Genomic DNA, 18,394 nt, shown 5'->3' with positions numbered 1-18,394 from the left:
AAATTCGTCATTAAAGGCAGCGAGGATGATGGACAGGCTCGAGGGTCAGAGGTCACGGAGGTGTCAGGGAGATGGCGAGGGACCTTCCACACAGCTCATTAGCATTGGCGGCGCAGTCAGAGGCTAATCATCGCCGAGACGCCGCCGCTGGCCTTGTTGCTAGGCAGATTAGAGTCAGCACTCCGTGATGACAGGAAGTGGGCGTGGACAGAAGAGACTAATTGGCTCTTAATTGTCCCAGATGGCAGCCTGGTGGGGGCGCTATAATGGACGTTTATCAGATGAGCTGAAGTTGGCTGAAGACCCTGAACTGTGGTGACCTGATGGTACTGCAACATTGAAACAATGCTTTTACACTTTTACACTTCCTGCCGTCATATAAACAGAAACTCCACTTGACTTGAGAGTGGAGGATGAGAGTGGAGGATGAGAGTGGGTGATGAGAGTCTGACGGAGGGACGGCAGCTCCAGAAGTGGGCGACTGACTGGCCCAACTCTCATCTGCCCCTAGTGGCTCCACCCCAGAAGGGAAATTAAAAGAAAATAGCAAACGAGCAACGACCTCTGTCCGCCAAAGAAAGGGCCGATATCTCTCTCCCTCTCCCTCTCTCTCTCTCCCCCTCTCCTCCCTCTCCCTCTCTCTCACTCTCCTCCCCCCCCTCCTCTCGCCGACACTCTGGGATTAAAATGCGGCGCGATAATTCCCAGATTTCTCGACGTTTTTCGAGCCCATTAGCTGCCGCGCCTCCCTCAGATGCGTTTCATTGGTTCTTTGTCTGTTTGTCGTCTGTCTGCTGCCATTCATCCCTTCTTTCTTTAGTCAGGAACGCAGGCGGGGGAGAAGGGGAGGGGAGGGCAGGCGACGGCTTTTAGTTTTCACTGAAAGCTCACCGTTTCCATCCGGCTGCGGCCGCGGAAAGAATGGAGGGTGTGTGTGTGTGTGTGTGTGTGCGTGTGTGTGTGTGTCAGGGAGAGGAGAGGCAAACGAGCAGGAAGGAAAGAAGTGGTCATATTTCACGGCATTGATCGATGGATGGATGGACGGATGGACGGATGGATGGATGGATGGACGGATGAATGGATGGGTGGGTAGGTGGATGGACGGAAGGACAGATGGATGGATGGATGGATGGATGGATGGACGGATGGACAGATGGAGGGCTAGACGGATGGATGGATAGATGAATGGATGGATGGATGCATGGCTGGATGTATGGATGGATGGATGCATGGATGAATGGCTGGATGGATGGATGCATGGATGGATGGCTGATGGATGGATGGATGGATGGATGGATGGCTGATGGATGGATGGATGGATGGATGGATGAATGGGTGATGGATGGATGGATGGATGGGGGCGAGTGGCAGCAGGAGATATTAGTGCGCTGGGCATTGATCAATAATGGTTTTTGTGGAATAAATGTGAGTGGTGGCTTCATGATGAGGGAAGAAAATGCTGCTGATGGTGCTTAGACTCCAGCAGTGGAGAACCGCTGACTTCAAGGAGCCTTGGCAGGCCCTCGTCCAGGGTTTCAGGGCCTCGCTGGGCCTGGCCGACTGAGCGCTGCAGCAACTTCTACTCCAATTCATTTGCATGGATTTATTCAGTGTTTTTCTTTTGGCTCAAAGAAGTTAAAATGCTAATTTCCATCTTTAGCCAAAAATATTTCTGTCAAATTCTTCTTCACCTCCTCCATGTGGCCGAGCAGCCAACGTGCGACAGTGGCCCAGCAGTGACGTTCTGCAACTGTTGGCAGTGGAGGGAGCTGCGAGAGGAGCATCAGAGGAGGAGGAGCATCGACGAGACGTTAATGCTGCGAACCAGGAGGAAGAAGGAAACTAGAGTTCCCAATAAAAAGAGGATTACATGGCGGAGGCGAGCCAGCGCTGTCATTCTGACTGATGGTGGTGCTCCGCACTGCACCGCTCCTCCTCTCTTTCTCTATCGTCCCTGGAATTTGTAATCTGGTCGTGAGCGAAGCTTCAGCAGGATCCTTCTTCTCCAAATCAGCTTCACGCAGCACAGGAAGCTCCTCAACTCAGCGCAGATGCAAGTCAGACAATCTCATTTATTCCATTGTGTTCAAGCAGCCATTTGCTAAAAAGAAAGAACAAAAAGGAAAATGCAGGGGAAATCATTTGGGAGGAAGACAGTGAGGAGCTGCTATTGAGGAGATTTCACATTGATGCTGCTCATCACAATGGGTTCCTTTGTAATTGTATTTTCTTGGACTATTCTGCCATACATGACAGAATTCTGAGTGGATGAGTTAAATGTGTCTGCTGATTGATTGGTTTTGCACAAACTCTGTAAAAAAAAAAATCAGAATTTCTTAGGGAGTCTTTTTTTCTTTACTGCGACAGCGTTTGTGCAATGTGCAAAATGAGCATTTGCAAATAAGAGTCTGCAGAGAAGGGTCCTGTATGTGCAAGAAAACAAGCAGTGCTGATAAAAGCCAAGATGCAGCAGCAGCAGCAGCAGCAGCAGCAGGAAGAGTTGAGCAAAAAACAAATATTGCAGTTTGAAAGTGTGAGTGTGTCTCTGCAGCTACTGGGAGCGTTGTTGCTTCATCCAGTTGGTCTGGCACTGAAACTGGGAGAGATGGCGGCTGTGTGTGTGTGTGTGTGTGTGTGTGTGTGTGTGTGTGTGTGTGTGTGTGTGTGTGTGGGTTGGTATGGGTGGGACTGATGAAAGAGCCGGGTGGCGATCAAAGGCGAGAAAATGAAATGGCATTTGACCTTGTTGGACGGCTGCGACAGCAGCAGCAGCAGCAGCAGGAGGCCACAGAAGTGCAAAGTAGTTTGGGAACCTGTGAGGGTTGTGTGTGTGTGTGTGTGTGTGGTTGGGGGGGTCTGGGAGAGATAGATGGGGGGCCAATGTGTCCAGTGTCGGGGCAGGGAGTCAGAACAGCAACATGACTCAACTTCATGCATTTGATGTTTTTCTATATCTATTTATTATTTTTGATGACCAGGTGTTGGACACTGCAGCGCTGATTCTGCTGCACAAACACAACAAAGACGTGAGCAGGCCGTCTCTCCCTCTCTCCCTCTCTCCCTCTCTCCCTCTCTCTCTCCCTCTCCCTCTCACCCTCTCTCCCTCTCTCACTCACTCGCTCACTCAGTCAGTGAACCTGTGGCAGAATAAATAATTCACGTCTGTGCCGTGTTGTTGGTGGCGGCAGCAGCAGCAGCGGCAGCAGCAGGAGACAGTGTAGCAGTGTCTTCAGACTTGTGTTGTGTTTTTGAAGATGATGATGAAGATGAAGATGATGAAGGAGCATCATCAGCTGAAATAAAAGAGTTTTGTGTTGTCGTGCTGCTTTCAGCAGATGACAGATGGCAGCGTTGGTTTCTATTCATCGCCGGCGCTGTTAGAACCCAGCACATGCGTGACACATTTAAGCATGTGTGATATGGGGGTGGGGGGGGGGGGGGTGTTGGGGAGGTTGGGGGGTGTGGGAGGGGTTTGGATTGGACGTGGCTGAAGACGCTGAAGGAGGAGCTAGAACTTCCCTGATTGGCCACCAGGGTTGTCTTTTGTGTGCTGAGGTTGTTTGAAGCCACACTTCCTCCCACTTTGCGTGGACGCTGGCAGAATTGTGTTGACGTGGCAGTGCGATGACGGCAAGAGCCAGCTGCCTCAAACCACCACCCCACCACCCCCCCATGGTTGAAGTTTTGGTTCAGCTAAAAATGATTGAATTCATTTCCCATGTTCACATTCCATCATTAATATTATTAGTGAGGCATAGATACCAGGACTGGGCATCGGTACCAGTTCGAGGGTTGACTGCTCTACTCCACAACACCGATACCAGTTTTACATGTAGGAGAGCAGGAGGAGAGCAGGAGGAGAGCAGGAGGGAGGAGAACGGGAGGAGAGCAGGAGGGAGGAGAGGAGGAGGAGAGCAGGAGGAGAGCAGGAGGGAGGAGAACGGGAGGAGAGCAGGAGGGAGGAGAGGAGAAGGAGAGCAGGAGGGAGGAGAGCAGGAGGGAGGAGAGCGGGAGGGAGGAGAGCGGGAGGGAGGAGAGAAGGATGAGAGCAGAGGAGCAGGAGGAGAGCAGGGGAGCGGGAGGAGAGCAGGAGGGAGGAGAGCGGGAGGAGAGGAGGAGAGCAGGACAGCAGGAGGAGAGCAGGAGAGAAGGAGGAGAGCGGGAGGAGAGCAGGAGGAGAGGAGGAGAGTGGGAGGAGAGCAGGAGGGAGGAGAGGAGGAGAGCAGGAGAGCAGGAGGCTTAGTCTGGTCATTTTGTCTTTAATTGCTCTCATCCCCAGAGTGTCTTTGCTTCAGCTTTGCACAAAAACTGTTGTTGTTGTTGTTGTTGTTGTTGTTGTTGTTGTTGTTGTTGTTTTTCCCTCCTGCATAATCTTTGATCATACGAAGGTCAGCATTCCCCCCTCCCCGACTTAAAGCTCCTTCACTGTGAAGCAGGTGGAGATGAGACAATGGCTCTCACGCTGGCGCCCCCTACCCCTCCACCACCACCACCCTCTTCTTTTTTATCCAGCTACTTTTCTATACTTCCTTTCTCTCTTTCATTCTCTCTCAGGTCTTTTTTCCTCGTGTGTTTCGTCGGCTTCTCATTTCCCAGTCTTTTTTTTCCTCTTTTCTTTTTTCCACAGCTTCATTATGTGGGGGTTTTATCTGGCTAATTAACACTTCATCATTCTGGGCAATCTCTCCGAGGACATGGATTAAGCCTGGGCTATCAGTGCTGGAGCCACGGTGGGGTCGACGCAGGCAGGCAGGCAGGCAGGCAGGCAGGCAGGCAGGCGGGCAGGCGGGCAGGCTTCACTCTCTATTGATTGGAGCAGAGCAAAGCAGGAAGCATCTCCTTCTCCTGGAGACTCAGGGACAGGAAAGTGTCAGTGTGTGGAGATGAAGACGTCAGTGGAGGGAAACAACCCCCCCCCAAAAAAAAAAAAAAATCCTACTTGATTACAGTTCCAGCCTGATTTACGTATTTATATGCATGTTATTTATACTGGGGGTGAATCTCATTAGAGCCTCGCTAATGTACATTTATGAGAGTGCCATCGTGTGAAAACTGTGCCGCCTGGTTTATTAGCAGCTGGCTGCTGGGGTCAATAAAGTGGTGCGACTGCAGCCTATAGACCGCCGCCCGCCATCCGTCCACACCCCTCCACCACAGCCATTTGTTCTGCCGTTGTTATTATTAGCTGATTGTAATTTCATGAGATGCTGCTTGCCAATTTACAAGAGCGGCGCGCAGCCTGATGAGGTTTTACTGGCCAAGATCAGTTGCAGAGTGAAAGTCTCACTAAAACACAGCAGACAAAACCAGGCTTTTGAATTTTGCCTTGTTTAAAAAAAAAACAAAAACAAAACTTTACAGGTGAAAGTGTAAGACTCACAGTACATTAAACAGTAATGTGGTTTTCCTACTGTTACAACGCTTCTCATGTGTGTGTACATATATATATATATATATATATGATTTACCCGAAAAATTTGAATATCAAGTAAAAGTTGTTTTACTTTGGCAATTTAACATGCAAGATGAAACCAACAAATATTATTGAGCCATTACACGCAAATTGACATCTCAAGATGCTCAGCATCAGTTTTGAAGACTCAGCCGTCGCTCTCATTCCACCTTTGACTTTTCTTTTTTGTTGCATTGCGGCGGAGGACAGGGAGCAAACGGAGGCCTGGTCCCCAGCAGTCTGGCCTGCACTGCTTGATTGCTCCTCTGATTCTCTTTATATCAAGCGCTCCGTACGACAGCCTTCCCTGTCTCGGCTTGTGTCATTGAAGGGAATAAATCCTAAATGGGTAAACCGACGTGACGCTGCTCGCTCGGCCAGTTTAATACGAGCCCGAGCGCCGAAGGCCATAAATCAGGAGCCGTGAGGGGAAAACAAATCACATGGCTCACAGTTTGTTGGTGATATTTGTGGATGAAACCTTGTTCTCTTGTCATCTTGCTGAAGGTGTTACCACGCTCAGACGGTGAGTTACTGCTCCCTCTGCCTCCAAATTGAGTTCACCTTCATGAATGTCCTCTCAAAAGTGCACATTTGAAAGGACTGCGGCACTTCAAGAAATGAAATAAAATGACAAGGAATAAAAAAAAAAGAACCAAGGTCGTTTTTTTTTTTCTGTCCGTTGGTTTTATTCTTATTCTGCTTATGAAAATACAAGAGAGGAGGCTTGTGTGAAATGGTTTGTGTAGAAAAGCCTTGGTAAACACACACAGGTGATCATGACTTCCATACTCCAGTGACGAAGGGTGAATTATTTCCCCCTGAAGAGGAGAAGAGGCCGCTGACCCTCAAAGCCATTTTGAGTCATTTTCACAAAGTCAATGAAAGGAACCAGATGAGGGGGAAATGGCCGCTGTCACTGTTTGTATTGGCAACGGTTGTGAAATCACCAGCAGTTAATAATGACTGAGGCTCCCTATGACCACAGACAGCCAATAGGGGTTGTCCCGTCTACAGCATCTACCTGGCGAGGAGCCCATGGAGAGCATTCAGGAAGTGGAGTCATTCAGGCCAGACCAGTGTCCTGCTGCCGCTGCCACCAGCTGAACCAGTTAGCATGAGCTCAAGCAACGTCAGCAGTGTGTGAAGTCCAGTGGCCAGCTGGCTTCAACCAACCACTGAGGTCTGAAGGTGAGAGCAGAACGACGGAAACACACCAGTGTCCCCCCCCCCGGTGACCCAGTTCCACTGTATCACTGGAAGAGCAGCGCCTCCACACTGCTGTGTTGGCGTGTTGGAGTGCGCCACCATCAGGAGCCAGTGGGTATCTGGTGGCAGCTTACTGCGGTGGCTCTTCAGACCTGACGAATCGTTGATGAACAAAGCGCTCGTAAAGGAGCCGCGGCTCCGGAGATCACAGCTGGGTGAGATTTCACAGAAGGAATCACAGCAAAGGAAAGCATTAAAGTTCCGCTCCTTCCCCTCCCTCCGCCTTCTTTCTTCAGGTCATTTTATTTTCTGTGCCACCGAAGGCACAGCGGTATCCCCCAGAGTCTAATCCCACTGCATTAGTGTGCATCGGGGTCACTTCTCCATCAGCTAATTACAGCTCATTTCCTTCTAGAGGCCTCAGTGTGGGCTGTGGTGTTTTTTTTTTTTTTTTTTTTTTTTAAGGGGGTAGGGGTGGGGGGGGGCAAGCCTGTACACGCCAGTCACAATTAGAGTCAATGTGGCCCCCAGTCTCCTCCACACTGCGCCCATCGCGCCTCAGACTGGCCAATGAGATGCTGGCTGATTTCTCCCCTCAGCCCAGCGTTGCCACATCCTGCAAGTGTTCACGGATAAAGTGATAGTGCAGCGTGTTCAAATAAACATTTAACAACAAACTGAAGTCTGAAGAGCTGCAGACGCAAATCAAACTCAATTGTTTTACAACCATGTTGACTTTATTATAATAATAATAATAATAATAATAATAATAATAATAATAATAATAATAATAATAATGTATTAATAACCTTTTTTGCATAGTTATAGTGCAGTCACCATTTATTTTGGCCAGCATTTCTCAACTGGTGAATCGCGGCTCAAAAGTGGGCCAGGGAGTTGTTTTGATTGGGTCGCAGCTTCATGATAATGATAAAACTGTGGATCAGAGATGCCACCTGTTGAACCACCGATTCAGACTGACGGTTCTGAACAAAAGTCAAAGTTACTGTCATCGTTTGACTCTTTCAACATGTTTTTCACCAAATGCAAACAATATGATTATGATATTAAAAAAAAAGCTACAGAAATGAGCTGCTGTGGCTTTGCCGTCGTCAGTCACTGACACCAAACATTTCCACTCTTACATCTGCAGTGGTGCTGTGCAAACACACTCGACTCGCTCCATAACTCAGCATCATAAGGGAAGATTAAGACCGTAATTCACTTTTGGTCAGCTATTGATAATTGGTTACATCAATTCGCAGTGGCAACCTTGAAACTGCGTGCTGATTGTGTAGATCTTGTGTGTGTGTGTGTGTGTGTGTGTGTGTGTGTGTGTGTGTGTGTGTGTGTGTGTGTGTGTGTGTGTGTGTGTGTGTCCTCACTGGCAGTTTGGAGATGTGTATAAATCAGCCCCGGTTAAAATTTATGGCTGTTTGCAACAACATTCAATATTGCAGCAGTGTCGTCCGACCACAAGCTGATTGGTTTTTCCAGAGAGAGACAGAGAGAGAGAGAGAGAGAGAGAGAGAGAGAGAGAGAGAGAGAGAGAGAGAGAGATTGAGTTTCCAGGTGATTGTGGCCATGTGACAAAGCTCTCTATCAGCCACCAGGTTCCAGCTTGACGGCTGCTTCAGGGCTCCAAGGGCCGAGATGGAAATTCTGGTTCTGGCTGGTTTTTATATCTCAGCCTTTTCAAAACACACTCCTGCAACAGCTGGATCAAGTTCACTGACTCACTGACTCACTGACTCACTGACTCCAGCCGTATTGAGTGGAATCATCAAACTATATCAGACTATTTCCCCCACACAATAACCAATAATATTGTATTTTGTGGCTTGAAGAGAAAAGGTAAGAAGAGATTCAAACATGGTCGAACTCAAGTTCCAGGAAAATATGTATATATATATATAAAGTCATGACTAAGTTCTTACTTCAGCGCTGCCTAGTAGAAGGAGTCGCTGAAGGTTCTCAGACGTCCAGGTCATCTGAAAGTAGAAGGGTGAACTTGCGGGAACTGGACTTGTTCTTATGCAAGACTTGGACCAGTCCAAGTCCAAGTCCAACTTGGGGAGAGTGGAGGATCAGCTGTGTTGTACCCCTCCATGAGAACTGCGTAACATTTTTTTGTCTAGTTTGTTTGTTGTTTTGTCTAGATTGGTGAACTGGTGTTATTCAGTGAAAACCATTGTTTGTGGTTTATTGTTGCTATTGGCTGCAGTTTGCTGCTGCAGCTTCAGGCTAGCAGCGCTCCACCGCCACCGCCCCGCCCTCACCCCCGACAGATTGACGAGGCTTCCCGCCTCACCTATTCCATGAGTCCTCCCGCCTCGTCAATCTGCCAGCGAGCTGCGATCCCTCGCGGAAGTCCCCCCACCCCCCCACCCCCCAGAGAGGGGACGGTCTTACCGGTTGCAAACCATTTCGCACAGATAACCGACATTTTGTCTGTTTATCGCCGCACTGTGCATCCGAGTGTGCCTGCAGAGATCCTGTTTTTCTTCAGCCTTGAGGGTTGGTGAAGGCGGGGGTGGAGGTGGGGGGGGGGGGGCGCAGCGACGGGGGGATGGCCATTTCAGCAGCTTTCTCTGGGGGAATGGGGGAATGCAATCTTTCACAATCTGTTCTGCTTAGTTACTCCCTGCTCCCAAACACTTGAGATGCATTGTTGCTGCTGTATTACAGAGCAAATTTCTGGCCCACTCACACTCACATACATTACATTACGTTCACACTAATTGTGACACTAAAAGCCTCCTGCAGGAGGCTGCAGGAGGCTGCGGGAAGCTTCCTGCTCGGCAGAACACCGAGCGGAGAAGCTAAAATATTCTGCGGGACCATCGTGTGCTTGCGTGATGATCAACTTTTCTGTGCTTTACTCACCAAGTTTGATACCGAGGTCTCAGAGCGAACCCTGCCTCTTCTAGGCCGGGTCTCATCCTTTGATGAAAATATGCCTAGCAGCGATTCATAAACACATGTGAAAAGTGAGCCACACGCTGATCAAAGGCCGCGTCTCGTCAGCCGCGGCCGGTCGGAGTTGAACTCTGGAAGGGAGACGAGAGGGAGGTTGAATGGGCTGCTGCTCGTAAAGTTGGTAGAGTGACATCAAATTAATGTAATGTGATATATATTGCTGGAGCTTTGATGCTTTTTTTCCCCTCATCTTGCTGGCTGCTTTACACTCATAGCTGGTTAAAAGCATGAGGTAATGATGTGCGGCAGCGTCATCAGCGTAGGTGAAAAGATAGCAAACGGTCCATGACCGAGAATGAAGACAACTCATTTGGAGTTTGAGATGTAAAACAAAGGAAGGGGAAAATGTTGTCATTTTTAATTCATTTGGGCTTGAATATAAGCTCGGATAAAAGAGGTCAAGTAAATTGAAATTGCAGGTCTCCTTTTTTTTTTTCTCTTTTTTTTTATTTAACCTTACCCTGGACAGCAGCGTAGGTTGTGGATGTTGACCCAAATCCTCCAGTTAATCCCACATCCTGGTGTTGTTTTTGATGGTTTGATAATTTGGAAGCTGCTCCTCCTCCAGCTGCACCTCCTCCAGGTTTACCACTGAAGGAGTGATTTACTGGGTCAACGCACTGTGCTCATATCATAGTGGGATTTGGCCCCCAAAAGTTGAGATTTATTCTAATGCATTTTCACGTTTAATTACTCATTAAATATAAAATGTTTTTTCTTTTCTTTTTGTTGACCTTAGTTAATCCATTTGTCAGAACATCAATTGTAAACAACAAAAGTTGCAGCTACAAAGTTTTACTGCAAAGCGCCTCTGGATAAAAATGACTCATTCAAAGAGTGATCAGTATCCTTTTAATATTTCAGGACTCATTACTCAGAGTTAGTTCCAAAAATGCTTTGCTGAATGTGGGCGGCGGGATTTGTTATTCTACTTTAAATTTGATTCTTTTTTTAAGCATTGTAGAATCAATAACTTATGTGGTGTAGACTATGAAAGAAAAAAAATGTGTAATATTGCCACTTTACATAAAAGAGAGTGGGCTTTCTGCACCATAAAGCCTCTCGTCTCCCTGCATAATGAGCAGTTTATTAGTTTGGTTCTGTAAAGCAGCCTTATTGGGCTTCCGTGCAGGGAACAGTGGAGAACCACCTTTCAGATGTAAAGTCCAGCGGGAAGCCGGCCAACACATTTCACAGCAGAGTTTGATCAGAACAACAGCTGGCCGCCATCGGACGCCGCACCTTGTGCAGCAGAGAGCTTCTTCTGCCGGATTAGAGCTCCGCTGTCCATCTGTCAGCCATCGGCTTACATTTAAAGCCTGCCATTTCACAGGCCGGTCTGCAGCCAGCAATCCCACCTGGCAGCTTAGCTCCTCAATGACACTGAGTAACCTTTTCTCTCAGAGCCATTCACGCCAGCGACATTATAGAAGTATAAAGGTGATCTCACGCTGGCCAGATGAAATGTCAGCATGGATCACGCCGAAAAAGTGGACGGTGCTCACGTGCTGTTTGGAGCTAAAACTCTGAATTCCTAAACAAAAAAGAGGGGGGAAAGGCAACAGGCGTTTATGTGGAACAGCTGCACTGAAGAGACGATTAATTAAAAGAAGAACATGAAGAATAAGAATGCTTTTATTATTACACATTGGGGAAAGTTTGCATAGTTATAGCAGCAGATACAGTGCAAAGACAAGAACTGCAGAGTGCAAAGAGTGAAGTGAAACAAATAAGATATTCATAAAAACTAAGCAGATACCTGTGAAAGTGGTAATAAGTCTGTGTTTTATTGCACCCTGGTGGAATCTGAGGGTCGAAAAGGCAGTTCCTTCAGCTGACCACTGGGGTCGCTGTATATAAGGCTTAAATTTTTGCTAACACCGCCAAGGCACTGGTAATAATCATCAAATATACACCAAAGCACTACACATAGCAACATTCAATAACTCAATATAATAATCACAACATATAGATGTAATGTTACCAGTATGATAACACAATATGCTATGATGCATGATGTTAAATGTCTGATTCCAACAACCCCCAGTGAAAATGAGGCTGCCTTGAACTTCCCTGCAGTCTGCAGCAGCTTCATCCCTGCTGAAGTTTCCTGATGGCGCTGTCGACTCGCGGCCAAAGTCATGCAAATACAGTAAATAAATTTGTGGCGCCCGGGTGCGCCCTTTAAGGATTAGCCTGTTAGCTGACTGAGCAGTTTGCAGAGGAAGGGGCTTTAAGGGCTTTTAACACTTTGCGCCGCAGATAACGTCAGCATCATCTGGGGGATTTTCCAAGAGGCTTACAAGGCGTCGGACGTGGCTCAGCGCTGATGTCCCGTGGCAGGTGAAACTCCAGCCTCCGCTTGATTGGACGAGGCCACGGTCCACAATGGAGCTCCCCCTGTTGGGTCTGATCGGCTGATGTTGGACAGCAAATTAGGGACAGCAGGGAATCTCTCACACCAGCGCAAGGAGGACAACAAAAACAGTCCTGACATCTGTTGAATGTCGTGATTCAAAAAGAAGAAGGCGCGTCCTGAACACCCTGCTCAAATTCTGCTTTCACATTCATGACAGGAGTCGTTTTACTTTCATTCAACAAATTATTTCAATTGACGTCAAAATGGAAATGACATCTTCTCCAACACCGTGGCCACGGCCGTCTCATCATTTCCCAACATGACGCTGCAGGACGACTGTGTGACCCAGCAGATGATGACTCCTTTGTTGCACAGGGAGGCACTAAAAATCTCTTTGATTGTCAAATTAATCATGGCTGTGCGTCTTCTAATGGGACGCCTACTGTTACTGATATGAGCTGAGGGTGCCGTCTGTTTCCTGCTGAGCAGCAACGTCTTGTGTCAGAAAGGCATCAGTCCAACCCTCCATTGGTTCGGTCAATTCTCTAGCATCTCGTCTCCACTGAGGAGCATTGCAGCTCCGTCTCCCTTTACCTCAGTGTGGGTGATTGTGGGGGAGTCGGAAGTGAGTGCGGGCGACGAGCCTGCGAGGGAACGATAACGGCAGATCATTAACGACGCAGCGCTGCGAGGGCTTTTCCCTGGGTGGCGTTGGCCTGCCGCAATGTGTCTTCACTCCTCCTGCTGCTGACTGGCTGCCGGGGAAACGCACAGCCAGTATAGAGGACCACACTGAGTGGCATCACAGCTCGCACAAAGAAACACTCTTGACAAAGAAAAGAAAATCAGTACATCTGTTCACGTTTGTGATGTTGATTCTCGCCACTAGGGGCTTCCCTACTTTATGTACGCTAGTAAAAACATTTAGAGGTTAATTCCATTAAAAATACAATTGAATTCAAATCATTTAAATGGCTTTGGAAAGATTGTCAGAGATGTGATAAAGTTGTCGTGTCTAATGAGGGCGTCAACCTTGTGCAAAGACTCACTAAGCAGCCCGACAAGGATCATTACCAGCTGAAGTTGCACTCCTTCAGCTTAACAATGGATTATGATTCCATCATTTTCGCTGACCGGGGCCTTCGTAACGGTGATAATGGAGTCGGAAGTAATAGCATCTGGCTGACTGATCCGCTGGCGTGATAGCCTGGTGATTGAGAGTGACAAGAGCAGGGCTGGAGATAAAGGCCACTCCTTCCTCTCAGGTGTCTTAAGAGGCCGTCGACAGCCTGACACCACTTTGTCTCGCAGCGGCAGCGGCAACAGCAGCAGCGGCAGCGGCGCCCCCATCAGTACAGGCTCGGGAATAAAAATGATCCAGTGCGGCTGCAAGGCAGGAAGGAGGGAGTCAGGCCTCTGATCTCCCATGTACCATCTTCACCGTGTGTTTTAGAATCTCGGGCTTTCGCTCCATTATAGATTGGTATCATCAAATCCCCATCTTGAACTTTGACCCCGGAGGGGAATAAAAAGAAATTGAATGAAGTAAATCCAGGCCATAAACCTATCTCTTTGTTGTCCAATCTCCAGTGTTTCAGTGACGGGGGGTTGGTGTGTGTGTGTGTGTGTGTGTGTGTGTGTGTGTGGGGGGGGGGGGGGGTCGTAAGTAGTGGCTACCATGTGAAGAACGTTTCAGCCTCAGTTTGACGTGTCAGGACTCACAGGAAACACATGTCAGCGCTTCAGGAAACAAGTGTGTCAGAGAGACACAACCTGTTTATTCACACATGGCAGAGGAGGGAAACCGACTGGTTCTTTAGCTCTGGAACCTCAATGAACAGAAACATAGAGAAAAACAAGATATTCCAGTGTTAGTGGTAGAAACATGGATGAAAAAAGATATGAAAATTAGATGAGTGACTGAGTAAATGTTTGAAAGTTGAGAAAATATGGCAAATTTTCAACTTAGGCCACACACACACACATACATATATATATATATATATATATATATATATATATATATATATATATATACATATACATATGTAAAATACAAAGTACCAGGGGGTTGATGAGACCAAGTGACTATTTAAACACGAAGGCTGGGCTCACTGGAGTGAGAACTGTTGCCGTTGTTGTCTTGGCAGGATACGTTTGTGGCTCATTGAACATTGCAGACACAAATGCAAGTGGCTATTATGTACGTGTGTGTGTGTGTGTGTGTGTGTATGTGTGTGAGAGAGAGGGTTTTTCTGAGGAAAAGTATAAATGGAAAATCAATCATTTGGCTCAAACAAGTTCCGCCAGACCTTTATTTCTGTGTGGGCGACTCAACACGTGAACGTGAGCAGGCAATGTGAAGGGACGGGGCTAAGTAGTGGAGGGCAAAGGGCTGAGATGGAATTGCACCCGTACGGACAGCAGGAACGTGTACCTGCATGCAGCTTGCAACGCTGAATGCATTGTGACAGCAGCATTTAAAGGTTGGTAAATGTCAGGCGATGTCGCGCAAAAAAAAGATCCATTATAGAAGAATTTAGCCAACCCCCAAAAACATTGTTTGTATTCATCAGCATACATTGTGAGCATGGTGTCATGACTAAGCCCTCGTCTCCAGATAATAAGACGGAATGCAGGGTTCTTGGGTCTTGTGTTTGTTCCATTATACAGTCGATTCCACGGCGGTGACCTGCTCTCCGCTCAACTGTGACTGAAATGATAAAATCAATAATTGTGTTGTTAGGGGGAGGCCTGCAGGCATGCTGAAAGATGACGCTGAAATTAAAAAGTTGACCCCCCCTCTCAAATCTCATGTTTATCTCTCTCGCCGGCGTGTCTGCTCTATTTTTTATCATAAAAGATTGCATGAGCCGAGTGTCGACGCAGCACATACATCACACTTGCCACCATTAGTCTCTGACGGCCGCCTCCTGCTGCTGCTGCTGCTGCCGCTGCCGCTTCAGCACCGCCCCCGCCTTTTCCTCCTCTCCCTTTTTCTTTTTCATGCTTTTCAACTCGCACAGAAAACTCAGACTGGAAGCAGCAAGAAAAGCAGCGCGACACAAAGAGAAAGAATAACACGGTGCCAGAACCCAAGCGCAGAGGCACTATTATGTGTCTGTGAGAGCGCAGCCATTGGATTATGGCTGAAAAATGCTGCAAATTTCACTCAAAGTTGCCCCCCCACTCCCCAACCCACCGACTTTTATATCGAGATGAGAGCGCTGACTGATCGTCACAAAATGTGCAAGCGAAACAGTGTTCATCATTGCACAAGAGACGCCAGTTGGCCCGCGGTGCGAGATTGATGCCTTCAATGAGCAAAGTTATGATTTGATTCTAAAGCGAGACTCTGGCCACGTTCCCACTTTTTGCTTTTTTTATGTCTCCACCCTCAGCCGTTGGCCAATGGGGCAGTGGCTCGTTCATCAACCACCGCAGAACCACGCTGCTTCAAGGAAATCCGTCGCGTTCCATATCACATCACGTGGGCTTGAAAAAATTCATTAAAATCCCAGACTGAGTCACTCATAAGAATGATTTAATTGATTTAATAGCATGACATTAAAGACAACACACTGTCAAAACGTTAAGATATTCAAAAATCTAATTTCTGTTACTGTAGTGAATGCAATCTATTTTTTTTATTTTTAAAAAGAAAATTTGAAGTGTTCTCTTGAAAAATGTACTTTTCAAAGGAGATTTAGCGGTAACGCTGCACTCCAGCACACAGAGGTGGAGGTGGAGAGTGGAGGGCTGAGGTGGGACTGGGCCTTGCAACCCCTCCGCCCCCCCAAACCCTCCAATACCCTGATTGAATTACAGAGCGCAGATCCGTCGCTGCTCCAAATTCTGAGCACATCTTGATCCTCATAACTGCCTCCCTCTAATCACCTTTTGTCTGACTGATGGATATTGCCGCCGCACTCCCACTATGGCACCGTTTGGAATTGTGTCACAATGGGAGGAGAACATTCCCAGCAGCCTCAGCATCAGCCAGTTGGCGAGCAAAGCATCTGCTCACAGATACTCACAGTGGTCCCAGAAAATTGGTTTTACGACAAAGTCAATGTGATGTTTGCTCATACCAGCGTCTCACATTTCCCATAATGACAACGAATTGAGAGTTGAGACATATTTCCAATCAGCGTGTATTAATTTCCCCACGTTAATTAGAGCGGAAGGATTCCTGGTGGTAATGGTGTTTTCTTCTGTGTGTCTCTGCAGGTAACCGGTAAGATGGCAGCTGGAGAAGCGACTGGGCACAGCTTCCTGGTGGCTTGCTGGCAGCCCATCCTGATCCTGATGCTTGGCACCGTGCTGTCTGGCTCCACCACCGGCTGCCCGTCCCGCTGCGAGTGCAACCTTCAAGAGCGCTCCGTCATGTGCCACCGCAAGAAGCTGATGACCGTCCCAGAGGGCGTCCCCGCCGACACCCGGCTGCTGGACCTCAGCAAGAACCGCATCAGGACCATCAACCCGGACGAGTTTGCAAACTTCCCCAACCTGGAGCACCTGGAGCTGAGCGAGAACACCATCTCCACCATCGAGCCCGGGGCCTTCAACAACCTGTACGGCATGCGGACATTGGGGCTGCGCAGCAACAAGCTGAAGCTGATCCCGCTGGGCGTCTTCACCGGCCTCAGCAACCTGACGCAGCTGGACATCAGTGAGAACAAGATCGTCATCCTGTTGGACTACATGTTCCAGGATCTGTACAACCTGCGCTCTCTGGAGGTGGGCGACAACGACCTTGTCTTCATCTCCCACAGGGCTTTTCACGGCTTGAGTAGCCTGGAGCACCTGAGCCTGGAGAAGTGCAATTTGTCCTCTGTTCCCACAGAGGCCTTCACCCACCTGCACAGCTTGATCACTCTGCGACTGCGCCACCTCAACATCAACGTGATCCGTGATTTCTCCTTCAAACGCCTCCATCGGCTCAAAGTCTTGGAAATCGCCAACTGGCCCTACCTGGATACTATGACCCCCAACTGCTTGTACGGATTAAATCTGACGTCGCTGACCATCGCCAACGCCAACCTGACCGCCGTTCCCTATGTGGCCCTGCGCCACTTGGTTTACTTGCGATTTCTCAACCTCTCCTACAATCCCATCCCGACCATCGAGGGGAATAAACTCCACGATCTCCTGCGCCTGCAGGAATTCCACCTGGTCGGAGGCAGACTGGCGACCATCGAGCCCTACTCTTTCCGGGGCCTGAACTACCTGAAGATCCTCAACGTGTCCGGGAACTCCCTGAGCACCTTGGAAGAGTCGGCCTTCCACTCGGTGGGCAACCTGGAGACCCTGGCCCTGTACGACAACCCGCTAGCCTGCGACTGCCGACTGCTGTGGGTCTTCCGCCGCCGCTGGAGGCTCAACTTCAACAAGCAGCAGCCCACCTGCGCCTCCCCGGAGTTCGTCCAGGGAAAAGAGTTCAAGGACTTCCCGGACGTCCTGCAGCCCAACTACTTCACCTGTCGCAAGTCCAGGATCCGCGACCGCAAAGCCCAGCAGATCTTCGTGGACGAGGGCGCCATCGTGCATTTCGCCTGCCAGGCGGACGGAGACCCCTCCCCGGTGATCATGTGGCTCTCACCGCAGAAGAAGTTCATCACCTCCAAGACCATCGGCAGGCTGTCCGTGTTGCCCGACGGCACCCTGGAGGTGCGCTACGCCCAGATACAAGACAATGGCACGTACGTGTGCATCGCCAGCAACGCTGGCGGCAACGACACCTCCCTGGCCCACCTGCACATCCACAGCCACTCGTCCGACTTGCCCCACCAAACCAACAAGACCTTCGCCTTCATCTCCAACCAGCCCACAGAGACCGGCGCCAACGGCACCCGGGCCAACGTTCCGTTCCCCTTTGACATAAAGACGCTGATCATCGCGACCACCATGGGCTTCATCTCCTTCCTGGGTGTGGTGCTGTTCTGCCTGGTGCTGCTCTTCCTGTGGAGCAGAGGGAAGGGCAACACCAAGCACAACATCGAGATCGAGTATGTGCCACGCAAGTCGGACGCTGGCATGAGCAGCGGCACGGTGGACGCTCCCCGCAAGTTTAACATGAAAATGATCTAGTGGAGCTGTGAATCTATGGATTTATGGATATTGAACTACCCCTCCAACCCCCCCCCCCCCCCCCCCATCCCCACCCTTGAAAAAAAAAATACAAGAAAATGGAAAAGAAGACTTTTTCTTTCCTCTCTAAAAACCTGTGGAACCTGGTCTGTAAACATAGAGTAATGTTTTTGTTTTTTGTTTTTTATTTCAGTTTTATTTCATTTTTGCTTCACCTTGTTGTTTTTCTTTATTTTATTTTCCTGACGGGGACACGAGAGGAGAAAGCCCTCTGTGACTTTTAGAAGAGAGGGGTTACAAAAGCA

At 48.7% G+C, this 18,394-nt stretch overlaps 1 protein-coding gene across 2 annotated transcripts in view; it reads left to right on the top strand.

Annotated features, from left to right (window-relative positions):
* lingo1a (leucine rich repeat and Ig domain containing 1a) overlaps nucleotides 1-18,138 on the top strand; it is a 90,183-nt gene extending 72,045 nt beyond the window's left edge. For both annotated transcript variants that reach the window (XM_076049264.1, XM_076049262.1), the window contains one exon: nucleotides 16,230-18,138. In XM_076049264.1, coding sequence (XP_075905379.1) covers nucleotides 16,242-18,089 — 1,848 coding nt within the window. In that variant the 5' untranslated portion in view covers nucleotides 16,230-16,241 and the 3' untranslated portion in view covers nucleotides 18,090-18,138. The remainder of the gene's footprint in view (nucleotides 1-16,229) is intronic.
* Nucleotides 18,139-18,394: the final 256 nt, after the last annotated feature.

This window comes from Nelusetta ayraudi, unplaced genomic scaffold, assembly GCF_046127955.1.
Source record: "Nelusetta ayraudi isolate G7.1 ecotype Tasmania unplaced genomic scaffold, CSIRO-AGI_Nayr_v1 ptg000111l, whole genome shotgun sequence".
NCBI classification, from domain to species: Eukaryota; Metazoa; Chordata; class Actinopteri; order Tetraodontiformes; family Monacanthidae; genus Nelusetta; species Nelusetta ayraudi.
This window is presented reverse-complemented; position numbering and strand designations above follow the sequence as displayed.